A 15,795-nucleotide genomic window follows, 5' to 3' on the forward strand; every position below is an offset into this window, starting at 1 on the left:
TTACCATCCAGCATAATAGGTTTGCTCTGCACCTGGGTAGCTCCAGCTCTTTGAGATTCTTCTGGTATAGTCACTTTGTTCTGTGAGATACCAACTGGCACTGAAGACTGAGGTCCAACAGTAGGAAAAGCTTTCTCTTCCTTATCCTGTTTTACAATTAAGGAGTGATGATCTCCTTCAACAACTTCTGCAGTATCTAAAACAAAATTAGTCTGTCGTTTAAACAGTGCTTTGACACAATTCAGTAATAAACTACAACGTGACTACAAGGTAAGTTGAGAATCTTGGGTTTTAAAACATAACGTCTACACAGTAGAAAAGTTTGCATGCTTTTATTATGAAGAAGGAACAAGGAAAACAGAAATATAAAAACAGAATTCTCCCCCTCCCATAACAGCAGGTGTACTTGCTACTTTATAATTATTACTTTTATATTTATTGGAATAAATATGAAATTGTACTGTTCTCTGGTATTTTCAAGATTAAACTAAATTTTAACAAAAGTTTTCAAGGTATACAATGGTTATCACTATGTTATCAATGGTTTTACTGGTTTAAATCATGAGGTGAAAAGGTACAATAGCCTATGGGTTTGGCTAACGGCTGTAAATATTATTAATACATATGTAACAAATGTAACTGAGCCTTAGATTTCTTTAGAGAAGTACCACCATCCATTTCTAATAAAAGAAACTAGTATTTTGTCTTGATGAAGGCAAAAATATACTAAAGCTGTAAAAGCTTCTTGCATCTAGCACTTATAAAGCAAAGAGAAATAGACAAAAAAGAGAATAGACAAAAGGGGCAATAGCAAAAGAACAGGTATGAAAGTTGTTCACCAGAAAGACAAGGAAGATAAAGAAGCAACATAATTTGCATTAAGGACAACAAGTACTTGTCCAGAAGGAAATTCCACTAGTATGCTAAGTCACATGCTAACAAGAAAGCTACGGGAGCTATGCAATTCAATATTCAGTTCACAACATCCCTTTAAAAAAAACTGTTAATATTAACAAGCAAAGTCCAAGACATTTCAACACATCCACCTTAATTTCTTATTACTCGAGTGGGTTTGAAATTTTTTGGTATCTTTTGGTATTGAGCCTGTGCTGACATGCGGAACATTCATAAACATTCAGAACTGAGGCAACACACAGAAGAAAAAAGAAAGAGTAAGGACAGAATGTGCATCAATCACTTCAAAATTATTCTCACTAGACAAACTGGCAAGCTGGCACTTCCTGCCCTTGCAGTGCATATAGTTACCGTCCGTGCTTACCATTTGTTATATCTAGTTCTTCCAGTAATTCAGTTTGCAGCTGCAACTCTGCTTCTCCTAGAATTTTCAGGACTGAATCAGTAGGGCTTTTGCCCCAGACTTTCCTGTGGGGTTCACCAAAATCTAGTTTAATTACTTCCCCCATAGTTTGCCCTGTCAGGACAGAAACAAGAACACGTTAGAAACTTTTGTTCACTTTAAGTATGATCAAATACTTTACTTATATTATAGTAGTTATACTATAAATGTACTATAATTGTTTATACTTTCTATAGACAAAGAACCTCCACAAAGCTAAAAACAACCACGCCAGACTTATGCCACCTCTCCCCAAGTCATAGAGCCTAAAGACTGTGGTCAAAAGTCTAGAGTTCCTCTTCTGACAATTCATCTTAGGAACAGAAGTTATTAAATGACAATTGACATCTTCAACTTAAGAACAAAAGCAGGAGGTCTTTTCAGCAATTCAGGTACTCTAGAAGAAAATATGGCTGAGATTTTTTTAAAACTGGCATGATAGAAAAGTTCACCTCTACTTCTACAAACTTGCTCATATGTAAGAGAAACTAGAAAGCCTTCTCCTGCTCTATTTTGACATTTGTTTCTGTTATTTCTCCTTGAGGAGAACAGAGAATACAAAGTGGCAACAAAGAAGTAGAACAAAAGAATGAAGTTTCCTGATCTTCGAACATCCTAACCATGTAAAACTACTGTGCTATGAAGCAAGTCTTTCAGTGATCATTTATTTCTATGTTGTAAAACAGCCTTGGTAAGACACACTGAAACTAAGAAAAAGGTCTTCCACCTGAAATATCAGAGAAAGCAGATAGGAAATCTGAAAGACAGGCTTGATTAAAAGAATAACCCTCAGTTTTTATTGTTCTACTGAAAACATAAAAGGATTTGTAAATAGAATAAGAAACTTGCATATGTTTTAAAAGTTTTTATCCTTTAGATTAACACCTATTTAAAAGACATTTACAAAGACAACTTGAAGAAAGAAATGCACAGCGTGCATTTCATTAACTATTTTTTGAAATTACAGTTTTTTTTATATCATCGGCAGGTCATTTAACTACTAAGCCTGTGCCTTATTCCTTACGCAAGGCAATACATAACCACCTGTTTTAGAAGCAAATGACACACGACACACAAGCAGCAACAAAAAAAAAAGAGTACTTGCTTTATAAAAGCAGATACTACTGATTTACTAATGTCATGGTGGTAATTGAGTGCTTACGGTCTGTTCCAGAAAGAGAGTCTTCCAATGATAACTGTGCTAGAGGAACTACCAATTCAGATGCCTTCGATTCCCATTTTTTGCGATCTCCTACAAGTGGATGGACATCTTCTTGCTGTTCCTTACCATCCTCGGACCCATCTGATTCAGATAAATTTTTATTTTCTTTTGTTCCTTTGTCATCTTCTTGAGCTTTAAGATTTTGATTCAATCTTTTCAGTATTTGCCGTTTATTCTGAAATAAGGACCAATATGTATCACTTAAACAGTACCTTCCTTAAAAAGGAGAAAACTAAATTAAACCGAACACAATTGGACATACTTGCACTGCAAGATCTGGCTTTTTTGTTTCCTCTTCAGCTTCCTGGATAGCAGTTACATTCTCATCCTTTAAAGAAAGAAGCATGAAATACAGTGTAGAAGAATATGTCAGAAAAAGTAACCTCAAGAATATTAATAGAAATAATAGCAAAAAGTCACCTCTAACACGCTTTCATTGACAACTGTAGATAGATTAAGACAGAATGGACAATACTTCAGTTTTTGTGGGGTTTCACAAAGACTGAATTTCAAGGACAGTGTCTGTGTGACCTATTTGCTATCTGAAATGGGTGAGCAAATGAACCAGTCTCAGTTTAAGCAGGCAAGGGAAATCCATAGCACAAAACAGGCAGAGATGAAGCTAGATGTGACATGTGCAGCAAAATGCCAACCACTTCCAGTGCTAGAAATGAGTAATTCTGTAAGAGAACAGAAAAGTGGCAAGGACGGAGTCTAAGAGGACCTGTAAAGAACAGCAGAAGTGAGAAGAAAACTTCAGCAACTACAGTGTATATAATATCAAGTCAGTAAAGAATAAGAAAACATTATCTCCTTAGTATCCAAAAACAAAGAAAACCCGCCCAGATCAAGTTGACTGACAATAGGCAGATGCACAACTACAGATTAAAAAAAAGGCAAATATTGCATTACACAGAGCATTTTTCAGAGAAACATTCTGCATTGTTCTTGATCAGTCTCAATTACAGGACTAAAGCAATTTGAACTATTGTGTAAGACCTATCAGCAACTAGTATCCTTAAGCATTTTTGTTTACCTTACATGCAAATTCTTCTGAAAATTCTTTTCCAAATCAGTATATCTATTTATGATTTTTTAATTTTAAGTAAAAAAAGGTAACTTTTAGCAGAAGTACCTACCACACCCACTTCCTTCAAAGCAGAAGTCATGGAAATGACTGGTGTACTGGGCTTAATTGGAAGCTGTTGCTTAGGAAGAGATGCTCCAGTCTCTTGTATTCCATGCACAGGACTGTGTCCTGTAGCTCCCACATGAAAAGGCATGTTCGGACTCTTTACTCCTTTTGCTATCAGCTGTATAATACAGATTCAATTAAAAAAAAAAATAAATAAAGCAATAAATCAAAGACTGCACATAAAATACAGTATGATCAAATATGCTCAGGTAAATCTTAGAAAAGGATAATAATGTTACACATTTTCATATTAAGCTGTCAACGACAGATATTAACTATTTCCAATTTATCAGCTTCACAACGTCCCACTTTTTTTTTTTTTTTTTTTTTTTTTTTTAGCAGAGAGACATCACTAGTGGGACTTGTCACTCCACAGCACATGTAAGCAAAAGAAGATTATGTACAATTTCGTAAGTTGCAGACCAATAATAAAATACTTAAGGTAATCCTAATGATTCTTAGGTTTGCTGTTCTTAAGTTCTTGAACCAAATTTTTATTCAAGTATACTTAAGATTAGGTTTTTAATGAGGGAATTCTGACCGGCAGATGCTCTCTCCAGTTTCAGAAGACATATTATCTAAGCTTGAGAATCACAGTGTAAGCTTTTACAATCACAGTGTAAGATTTTCGTCATACAAATACACAGTACTACATATGTTGACCATATAATAGGTTTTCTTACATGTTCTTCCCAAGCTCTTTTCTCTCTTTCATATGCTTCCTTTCTTTTTTGCTCTAACTGTTCTTTTAGAACTGCAGCTCGAGCATTTGCTTGGGCCTATAATAAAGAAACAAGCGAAAAAAAAAAAAAAAAAAAGACCAGCTTGAACCATAAAAAACATTAATACACCATTCTGTGAAACATCTTAAAAAGAAACATTATTGGATCACCTCATCTCACTTTCTCTCACTTACTGCTTTATAGACTGCGAAGGGAGATTTCCACTGATACTCAAAATCACCACACAAGTACAATAACTGTTCTCCAATATTTAAAATGGTAACAACTCCTCAAAATATACTTACAATTCTTGATTGGCATGATTAATTTTTAGTGTACATATTAACTGTGGTAGAAGTAATTTAAAATTAGATTATTTTCTTAAAAAAAAATGAAGCAAAATTCATTAATCATAAACTATTAAATATTCAGCTTAAATTTTCTACATTTGTTCAACAAACACAAAAAGCTTCCATTGCTGTTTCACCCCTAGTTTTAAGGTTAGGCATAAGGTCTGCTTGTTTTTACATTGCTCTTTGAGGATGAAAGGAAAAAATGAACAGATAGAGTATGTACACCTGTATACTTGGTATAAATATAGTATAGTAGATAGAGTTATTAGAAGAATACAAAGAATAAAGCTCTAATAAAAAAACGGATTCCTATGAATTACAACTGATTTGGAACTCTGAACTAAATGCAAGTTATCACAGGGTTATATAATAGCCCACCTTACAGTCTACATGTGGCCTCTGTTGGCACAGGTGAGGAGTTTTGGCTTCCTTTATCCTTTTAACTAGAAGTTGTTATTTAAGGTACATTTACCTTCCCACTTCTGTATCAAAATGCTATCTTAGTTATACCAAATTGCCTTAAGGACTAAAGCTAATCTAGAGAAAAACCTTAAAAGGCATGGATGGGAGAATCTTTGCCTGCTATGCTACATTACAACATATTTTGAAATTGCTGAGATAAATCAGTTGAACAGAGTTGTTACCTCAATACAGTATGTATGACTTACCAGAGACAAAAATCTCTATTAGTGGATGCATTAACAAACTATTAATAGCAAAATGAAATGCAAAGAACTTCATGAGATAAGAAGCAAATTTTAAAACAAGGAGTTCCATTTCCTCCCTTTTCACAATTACCTTCTGTGCTTCTATCTTTTTGCGTTTCAGTTCTGCTTCCTCGCTTGATTCTTGCCCATCAGAACTGCCAGCTTCATTCTGAAAAGCACAAGTCCTCAAAGAATTATCATCAATGCATGTACTTAAGAGCTGAATGATAAAAGTGACTACTGGGATCATTTAGACTGTCTGACTAACACAAGCCATAATTTTACTATGTAACTCCTCACTTGAATATAATACCTACTTGGATGAAACTTCATTTTTGAGACTAGTGATTATTATTATTTTTTTTATTATATTCATACATATTCTGTGTGAACATTGTCAAAAAGTCAATTCTAGAGAAGTTCCTATAGCTACAAGTAAATACGTTGTCATGGTTTTGGCTGGGATAGAGTTAATTTTCTTCATAGAGGCTCACGCAATGCTGTGTTTTGGGTTTTTGATGAAAATAGTAGTGATAATACATCTGTGTTCTGTTGCAGAGCAGCGCTGGCCCAGAGGTGAGGCCTTCCAAGCTCCTCATGCTGCCCTGCAAGCGAGGGGCCGAGAGTGCCCCAGGAGCTGGAGGGGATTCAGCCGGGACAGCTGGCCCAGGCTGCCCAAAGGGATGTCCCACACCACCCAGTGTCATGCTCAGCGACAGCAGCCGGGGCCGAGGAGGAGGAAGGGGGACGTTGGGAGTGACGCTGCTGTTCTCCCCCAGAAACCATTACATGTGATGAACCCTGCTTTCCTGTGAGTGGTTGAACACCCTGCCTGCCAGTGGGAAGCACCAAATGAATTCCTTGCTTTGCTTGCTCACATGACTTTTGCTTTACCTAGTAAATTGTCCTTATCTCAACCTGTGAGTTCTTGCACTTTTACCTCTCTGATTCTCTCCTCAACCCCCTGGGGAGAGAGGGTGAGCATGTGTGGTGGTTAGCTGCATGCCAAGGCAAAACCACAACAAAGTATAAATATGCTAGTGCTTAACGACAGATTTGTGGATCAAATTCAGATGTAATTTTATGTTGTCCTACTTGTTAACAGGTTATTAAGTAACATGCACTGAAGCTGCATCTCTAACTGAAATATCCAACAAATTTCATGAATTCTAGAAGAACAGATACAGGTACACTAACTGTAGAGCAGAATGAAATGTGTTAATATACATATGTATATATATATTTACATGTAAAATTGCTTATCATAAAAATATTTCTGTAGGGATAAAATAACATGATCCCACAGCCAACTTCCTGAAGTATTTATTTTTCAAACTGACCTTCTCTCCACGAAGTTTTGCTTTAATCTGTTGACGTTCATTGAAGTTTTGTAGCCGGATCTGTCTTAATCTTGCCAAATATTCCTAAAGTAAAGAACGGAAATAAGTTTCAATTATACTGAAACTATCTGCAGTATGCTTGGCTTATAATACTTAAGATTCCACAAAAAGCCAGATGAAATGAGGGGAAAAAACGCTATTGCTATCACTATATTAGCACTTGATAATTTCCAGAAGAATTCTCATCCAATTAAATTAAAGAAAACTGAAACTTGTGTTCCTCAGTGTTAAGCTACCATTACACTTGATACAATCAAGGACCAGGAATGGTTGCATCTGTTACAACACAGTTACACCCTATAGATATGCGTGCATGTTCAAGAACCTTTCCTAGGCAAACTGCTGTAGACAACAATAATTTTATGATTATTAAAAAAAATTACACACTGAGATTTCAGAAAAAAAATATTTTTCCTAGGAACTTATAAAGTCTTCATTTTGTTACACAAATGAACCATGCAGGGAAACGAGGCACAGTCAAGGTCAAAATAGTGCTGTTTGTGTGATGGAAGTGGCAAACATGCGGCAAGCATACCTCTTCTTCCTTGTTTCTGGATTTTCTTCCTCTTGCAGAAATGGGCCTGCCTCCATAGATATCTGCCACGTTTTGCAGTGTACCCTGTTTGCCATTTAATGGTATAAAATTTAAAATGGCTGGGGCAGTAAAATTATCTGCTTTATCCAGTAAATGTTCATTTATAAGAAAGCAAATCCACCAATGATCTGCAGTTGTTCTGAAATTAGCTGATAACCCCCTTTCACTTATAAGAAACAAATGACAGTGACAACTGAAAATCCTGAGTAGCCAGGAAGAGGCTAGACCTTTAATATTACAGCGGTCTTCTCCCTACAATTCTGGTCTTCTCCTGCTATGTTGGAAGCATAAATTCTGACAGACAGCAGTTTTTGTACATCTAGATTAAATACAAGTTGTGGCACGCAGCTGGCATTTCTGCCATTGTCGAGTCAAGCCTAAGATAAAAGTGGAATCATCAGATGTAGAGTAAGCATTTATCCATCATCATATTTTTTTAAACATACTGTAAGTAGCAAACTCATCAATCTTGTAACATATTTGTATACGCTTATTACATTTTCCTTTCTAAACCTAACAAGCTGTCTTACCTTGCTAATACATGTGGATTTACAATGTATAATCTAGGTTAGTGTGATGTACTTGGAGTTGTAAACAAAAGGATTCAACCTCAAAGGAATGGAAAACAGGAGTCCAATTCAGGACAGTATGAGAATCCTTTAAATCAAGAGTTTTCTGCTTGGTATAAAATCATATTTAAATATTTTTTTTTCCATGATATACTGTAAGCTTCTGCTGAACTTATTAAAAATATCTTGATCTGTTAATTAGATTTATGTTAACTGCATTTATTATGTGCTGTTACATGGACCTTGTTTGTGCCTTGTAAAACACTGGGGCTTTAGCTTTCTCAAGCTTGAGTACCGAGAACCACCTGTAAATCAATACTCCAGTTAAATTCTTGACAGGAAGCACCGAATGCAAATATTTTTGCTAAATACTCTTTCAAAATTGAGCTGAAAAATCAGTAATTCAAGAAAAGAGGGTATTTCTAAACTTCTGTGGTTTAGTCACTGGGGGATGAGACAATAAATTAGAAGAACCATCCTCATAGGTAAGAAATAACATACATTCATGAAGATTCCATGAATTCCAGTTTTGGTTTGAACGTTAAGCCATAAAAAATAGAAAGGTATATTATTCTCCATATTCACTTTTTCAGAAATAATAACATCCTAATATAAAGGAATCACTTGCAAGATGTTGTTACTGCTAAACACATTTCCTAGAGGAATACTGAATTTAGAACTGCAAGCATAAAGAACAAAGAACATTTTGTGACACTGTCCATTAGTTAATCTCTACAGACTGAAGATGGATGTCTTTATAATATCTTCTTAATAAACAGAATGTTTTTCTAAAACACACTAGTGTAGCTGAGTTAAAAGTTTAATCAAACTTCATTTAAAGTTCAAGCTACTGAAAAATACATAGTTTAATTTTAACCAAAGCTTTACAGCTATAAACAGGAAAAAAAAAAAAGTAATGTTCTAAAGTTCACAATATCAAGTTAGACATGCACAAAAATGTAATTTTTTTCCTTTTTGATTTGTAAAGCATTCTGAAGCAGTAATATAAGTAGGAAGACAGATTTTCCATACCATGTGTCCTTCAGCTCGAGCTTTGTTTTGCATGGCTTCCCTCTTTCGTTGCCAGAATTCTTCAACTTGCCTTGCTCTTTCTGCAGGTAACCACCCTTTTTGCCTGAATAATTACAACACATAGCAAGCTGAAAGTCTCTGAAATACAACACTTGCAAAACCTATACATATATTTAAACTAGGACACAAAAACTAACCATGAAAAACATATCTTCTCAAAACACCTTTAATTGGCTGAAATACAACAGAATTCCATGAAATGGAGAAAAAGTAGGTTCAACTATATTAAAAGTACAATTAAACATGCCCTCGCAGAACACTGTGTTGTTCTTCCATATCCTGCTCATCAAAACAAAATGAACGTCAAATCACAATTTCAGTGCAGTTAGTTCTGAAAAAATCTCAGCTGGTTTTCATTAATTATCATTTGTAAAATAAAAAGTTAAAAAAAAAAAAAAAAGGACAGATTATTTCAAGGCTTCCCTTTACAGATGGGTAAGAAGACTTCCTTCATGAGCCATCCACTAGCCTTAATCTGACCTATGCTTGGAGTAAGAGCTTCTACCACTTACCACTTAGATAACAGACACAGTGCTAGTATTCCAACAGCATTCTGGCATCTGTTTTGGGGGGATTCGGTGGGACTTTTGCTTGTCTGATTTTGAAGGGACCCTGAAGAAGTTTTCCTACCTCAGAATTAACCAAACCAAGATGTTTTTTTCACGTTTCACCCCAGATCAGGGTCCTGTTTGGATTAACAAGGCTACATTCAATTTATTGCAACTGAGCAGCTGGCAGCCAAGTTTCCTAGTACATACCTATGATCATTTTGTAGAGGAACCAGTTTCTGAAAAATTGGTTAGAAGACTAAGGGGAGAAAGTTCCCTATTTAAACAAAACAAAGCAAGAAAAAAAGAAAGAAAAAGGTGATGAATGGTGTTAGATATTGTAACAGATTGTAGAACGATGAGGCAATCCCCTTTCCAAGGCTCCCCTAACTTCATTTGATTGAAGAGTATTGGAGGTCCAGCAATAGGAAGGAAGGTATTGGAATAAGCTGATAGCAATAACCCATCAGGCTGAAACAGTTAAAGAAAAAATAATTTTGCCACACAGGAACTATTCCTAGTAATTCTTAAATGAATTAGCACACTAACTAAACACCCTGGCACCTAGTCTTCCTCACCCCACCACCCAGCAATTGGGAAATGAAGTGCTATTTCCATATGCTATAATTCAGGAAATAAGAGATACGTAAAATGACTTTGATGCAACAGTACAAATGCTGTAGCTGCTCTGAAAATTCAGGACAGTCCACATAAGTGTTACTGGTAAAGAAAGAAACACTTCGTAATTTTTGTATATACATATTTGGCTCACTATATGATTTTGACTGTTCACTGCATATAAACTCAACTGGTGGATAACGAAATCTGTCAAAACGGGTCATACTGACAAAGTTTAGCTTACAGGTAGGAGAGGTGCTCTTTGAGCAAAAGAAATTATTTGTCTCAAACCAAGTACATAGCAAAAACTTATTTCAACTAAATTTTACGTGATACCATTTCTCCCTACTCTAATGCCAAGTGACTCATATTGTTAAAAAGCTTCAACCAGATTTCTTCTGGACAGAGTTGCTGTCTAAGAGACAATTTGTAAAGATTGCTGAAGTTGAGGGTACTTAGCTTTGCGTTAGCTGTGCTAGTGTAATCAGGAAGACTGTAACTCAAGGATTTCTCAACTTTTTAAATATATGCTTTAAATTACCTATCTTCAGGAAAGTTGTTATTCTTAACATTCTTTTTCTTTTGGGTAAACATCTTGAACACCTATCTTTAGATCTCATCTCTAGCTGAAAGAATAAAGTGTGAGAGAGAAACACTGCTAGGCTGGCTATGATAAAAAAAAGTACTTTTTAGATAATGAAGTACAAATACTTAATACATTTTAAATGCTAAGAAACAGCAGTTCAATTTAAGGTTAAAGGTAATCCAGCTTATAGACAGAAAATCATATTCATCTGTTTTAAAACCTCTGCACGCTACATTCATCGAGTGCTTCTGAGTTCATGGATTTGAGAAAAATTGAATCAATTTCTCTTCAGGATCTCCAGGTTATTAGTAATTTGCAGCCCTCTATTATAGTTGCTCTCAAATTTAAACACATTTAAAACAATTTACCTGAATTACCAAGTATCATCTAATATTGTCGAATGTGCAAGGCAAATAATACCTCTAACCTAAGCAAGATTTGTCAATGATGGCATTGTGTGCAAAGGGTTGGGAATAAACAGAGAAGGCTGGAAAGACGCATCTATGTCAGTTGAGAAAATATATCTTCCAGTCCTGGGTTGTATCAGGAAGAATTTCAGTTAGCTCACAATGGTCCAAATTACTATAAAGGAAATAGCACATACCTTGCAGCTTGCAAAATTTTAACATCAGTGTTAAATGTGCTATACTATTGCCATATATTTTAAAATAGAAAAATCTAGAAGGTAAAACATACTATATGAAACATAAAACTGAATAAAATTCATTTAGAAAAACAAACGTTTTCTTTGGCCACTTCCTTTTCTTCACATTAACACCATTTATTTCTGCCCCCATGGGATACATCTCTGGGTCTGCAGAAGTTTGAATAATCCATATAGAAAAAAAAATCTCTCTAAGAAAATTAGTGAGTAATGTTGAAGTACTGACATTCTAAGTATATACTTCCCCGTACACCACTCTTCAGTGTGGAAACAGTCCTTTACACAATATTAACAGATTTGAAAAAAGGCAATGCAGTTTTGAAAAAACTAACTGAAAGAGGTTGCCAATCTACCTGAAATAGGTAGACAATCAACGCTTTTTCATATACAAAACATGCTCACTTTATAATTCTGTGGTGCTTATTCTTTGCAGTAAGTTGCATACTGTTATAACACCTAGCATTCACATCTCTTGATGAAGAAAGCTACTACAAGTTTTCCACTTGTCAATAAATGGGAGCTAAGAACGCAGAAAGCTTTCTAGACACTCCTCTACGTTACAAGATCAAACACTGAGATGGAGAGAAGGCAGTCAGAATGAGATGACAGAACAAGGAAGCATCTTGGCAGGTAACACAGAAAACAGAACTATGAAAAAAGCAAAGGAGGGTTATTGTTTTAGCTAGACTGTAACTGCATTAAGCCAGGATTTTTGGCTTAAATCTAGTTTAGTTACAGTTGTAAGTAATCCTTTTTTCCCCTATTGGGAAAGCCAAGGTTTCCATTGGTTCTAAAAGAATTGTGGTCTGTGAGGGACCAACACACAAACAGACAGCACAGTACCAATGGATAAAGGTGGTTTTGAGACATGTTCAGCTACTAAATGGAACAAGACAGAACAAAAATCTAACACGTAGGGACAGATTTATGGATTATCATAGTCCAACCTGTTTGCATTGGCTTGTTTAGACACCTCCTTCGATCTTTTCATTTTTTTCCTAATTGCATCAGCATCAGGTAAATGGTGATGACCTGCAGGCCCCTTAGGAACTCCTGGACGTATTCCAGGTGGAATTCCTCTGCAGATAAATACGTACAGTAACTTTCATTACTTTCATCTAAAGCAGACCACATGCAACCTCTAGTGGAAGGTAGCCATACCTCTCAACAGCTTCTCGGCCTTGTACTTCTGCCCTCCATCTGGCTTCCCTCTCTTCAGCTACTCTAAAGTTCTCCTTTTGCATCTGGTCAAAAATAGCATGATAATGCTCATATTGTCCTCTGGAAGACACTGGAAAAGGACCAAGACCACCTCCACCACCATAATACGGTGCCTGAAAATCAGAAAAGGTAGGGTGGACATCTCAAACAATGGTTTTAACAAGCCCTTCCAATTTTCACCTCTCTGGCAGAATAAAGTATGAATATGTTCTGCAACAATTCTGAACTGGTTTTAGTTTTACTCTTGGTGTTCCCTTATTTTAACCAAGGAATTAAAATCCCTTTTCATCACTTTACCACTACAAGATTGATAAATTAAAAACTTGTTTTTCAGTTAGCACTCCAAAATAACACAGTATTTTACCTCCCTTTGATAATAGTGTAATTATACATGAGACATCTGTCACACATTCTGGCAGTTATTGGTGAGGAATCCATTGAAGTGTAACTGGAGATAGCAGATGTTCTATATGGCAAAAATTAAAGTTTTAGCACAAAAAGCTAAAAATGATACAGTACTAACTAACTGAAGCACTACTGAGTCATTTCTATCCAAACATTCACTTTTTAAATTGAAGTCAGAAACAGTTAAGCACACTTCTAAATTTGCTAAGTGACATTAACAGCAGATTTATCTGAGAATCCCCATTTTTACCAATCTATAACTTGGCTGCATCACCAGAACTGAGATGCTTTCCTACTGCAGTTCAGATCATGTACCACAAATTACAGTTTTGTGAAAATGATCTCTGTCACTCTCAAAGAGTTCGAATTCCTGGAGAGCCTTCATATGAAAATAATAATAAAAAACAAAATGTTGCAAGCAGCTGTGTACAGTAGTAGCCAAGGATGGATGCAGAAAGTGTGAAATTGGCAAAACAAGGTTAAGGTTGTCAGCACATGCATAAAAATGTTCCTTTTACACCTGGGGAAAGTGGTCAAATAGCCCATGGCAGCGAACCTACGGGATCTGTGAATGTTCTTTCCAGAGTGGTCCAAAGTATTTCATGTACATTCAAATAGGACAGTACAGATGTGACAGATTTATAGCTGTCCACCCAGAAGTTCTTGAACAGCCTATATTTAACAATGCAATTTGGCCCACTTTCTCATTTTCAATTGTTCAATGCACATCAATAGCCTATGTGATAGAATACTAACCAGAAGATTTATTCAAGCATTAAAATAAGTATGCTGGTACGTTGTTCTTCTGGATAAAAGTAACTTATTATACAAGACAACTGATTCTACAAATAGAATGCAAAGCCTTGCCTTACACACTCTTAAAGGTTTCACCTACAATTACTAGAGCTCAGTTTCCAAAAGGATTACCTAAAGAAATAGCACGATCAATCTCTAAGCAAATGCTAAGCAGCAGGTGCTCATCAACCACCTGCAGAACCATTACAGCCCCTGCTAGAAGCACAAACCCAAAGTCTACTCCTTGCCATCTCTTTCCCTACTTTACCCCAGAAGCAGGTACGAGCAACCAATCCAAAAAAGACAGGAGGAGAAAATACTGCACTGCAAGACCCTGCTGTACATTTAGAGACCATGTGGCTTGCATTACTGGAATGCTTGAACACTGCCATTCTAAACTAACAGCACCAGCAGGGAGTCACTGGCTGCACTGTTTCTGTGAGGGAGAAAGGAAATGGGTAATTACATCAACAATACTGTAACAATACATGGAAACCTCAAGTGATGATACCTTAGTGGCCTGCAGTACAATCTGCACAAAACTACCTAATCCAGAGAACAAATTTCAAACAATTTTAAAGGATGTTTGCTCTGATATTTAACACAGTGACACTTAGAGAAAGTACTCACAGCTACTGAAACACAATTTCCTTACTTTACTGCGAATAGAAGTTAGTGATGCTGTTTTAGCTAAAAAACAGGGAGTACTTTCCATGTCTAAGGCCCTTGCAATAAAACTCTTGAAGTTAATCAAAGGCATGATTGTTTTCAGTAACATATAGAGCTCTGATCCAAATATGCCGATGCGTATATATCATGTTGTACAGAAGCCTGCATTGGTGCTTGCCAGCATCATCCTAAGAGAGAGAATGAAGGCATGGGAACCAGATGATGGTTTTTGATTTCCCATTAAAGCCACACATGGTAGTTTTGAAAGTCTGGTATTTTTACATTTGCTTTTATATTTAAGCTAAGTTATACAATATGTGACACGCAGCCAAAAATTGCGTCTATTTTGCAGAACAGTTATCAAAAGCAGCTAATGAAACCTTGTCATGTACTTTTGGTTTCTTCATGTTTTGTTGTACATGGAGAAGAAAATAAAACCTCTTCTCATTTTGACCCCAGTGCATAGCCAGAGCTTGTTTATGAAAACTGTGTTGAATTTGTTTAGGCTAAATATTTTTGTAGGACTCCCTAACACCAAAACAAATGGTTGGTTTTTAACCCACTTCATATTGTTCAATAGATTTACACCACAACAATACTGAAATTTCTGCACTGTCTGTCTCATAAAAATAGAGGATCCAGATTTTTATATTGAAGTACCTTCATGATACTACTTCCCAGAACAGTTATGCAAATACAAACTGTCATAGGATTAAGATTAAATTATGTAATTTAAATCCATAAGAAGTGAATGGCTAAGGGGTAACTGCTTTCAGGAAAAAATTACATTTACTCAGGAATTTCTTCTCCCATTATGGACAACTTATCAATATAGGTATTGTAATTGTCTTTTACGTTGGTAAATAAAAATGAATGCTTAAAAGCACATTTTTAATATTGGGAAAGATGTCCATTACCACAGTATGAGAACCTGGGAAAATATTTCAACAAAAAAATTTGAGAACAAACTTGAATATGTAAGAAGCTGTTCATGCATAGATTTAGCGCAGGAAAAGTAGCAAAAGCAGAAGTGGAAAAAAGAAAGTGGTGCATGAAAACCATTACTGGCAGAAAGAG

General features: G+C 35.8%; 1 protein-coding gene across 12 annotated transcripts in view; it reads right to left on the bottom strand.

The window, feature by feature from the left end:
• Positions 1–15,795, bottom strand: part of NEK1 (NIMA related kinase 1) — a 42,329-nt gene that overhangs the window by 11,958 nt on the left and 14,576 nt on the right. For 9 of the 12 annotated variants that reach the window (XM_084519120.1, XM_084519127.1, XM_084519128.1 and 6 more), the window contains 12 exons: positions 12,790–12,962; positions 12,576–12,707; positions 9,153–9,255; positions 7,492–7,575; positions 6,897–6,980; positions 5,648–5,725; positions 4,458–4,553; positions 3,719–3,892; positions 2,842–2,907; positions 2,520–2,754; positions 1,280–1,432; positions 5–196 (listed from right to left, as the gene is read on the bottom strand). In XM_084519120.1, the coding sequence (XP_084375246.1) occupies positions 5–196; positions 1,280–1,432; positions 2,520–2,754; positions 2,842–2,907; positions 3,719–3,892; positions 4,458–4,553; positions 5,648–5,725; positions 6,897–6,980; positions 7,492–7,575; positions 9,153–9,255; positions 12,576–12,707; positions 12,790–12,962 (1,570 nt within the window). The remainder of the gene's footprint in view (positions 1–4; positions 197–1,279; positions 1,433–2,519; positions 2,755–2,841; positions 2,908–3,718; positions 3,893–4,457; positions 4,554–5,647; positions 5,726–6,896; positions 6,981–7,491; positions 7,576–9,152; positions 9,256–12,575; positions 12,708–12,789; positions 12,963–15,795) is intronic. The other 3 variants (XM_084519119.1, XM_084519129.1, XM_084519121.1) reach the window with 3 other exon arrangements.

Source organism: Aythya ferina, assembly GCF_964211825.1.
Source record: "Aythya ferina genome assembly, chromosome: 4".
NCBI classification, from domain to species: domain Eukaryota; kingdom Metazoa; phylum Chordata; class Aves; order Anseriformes; family Anatidae; genus Aythya; species Aythya ferina.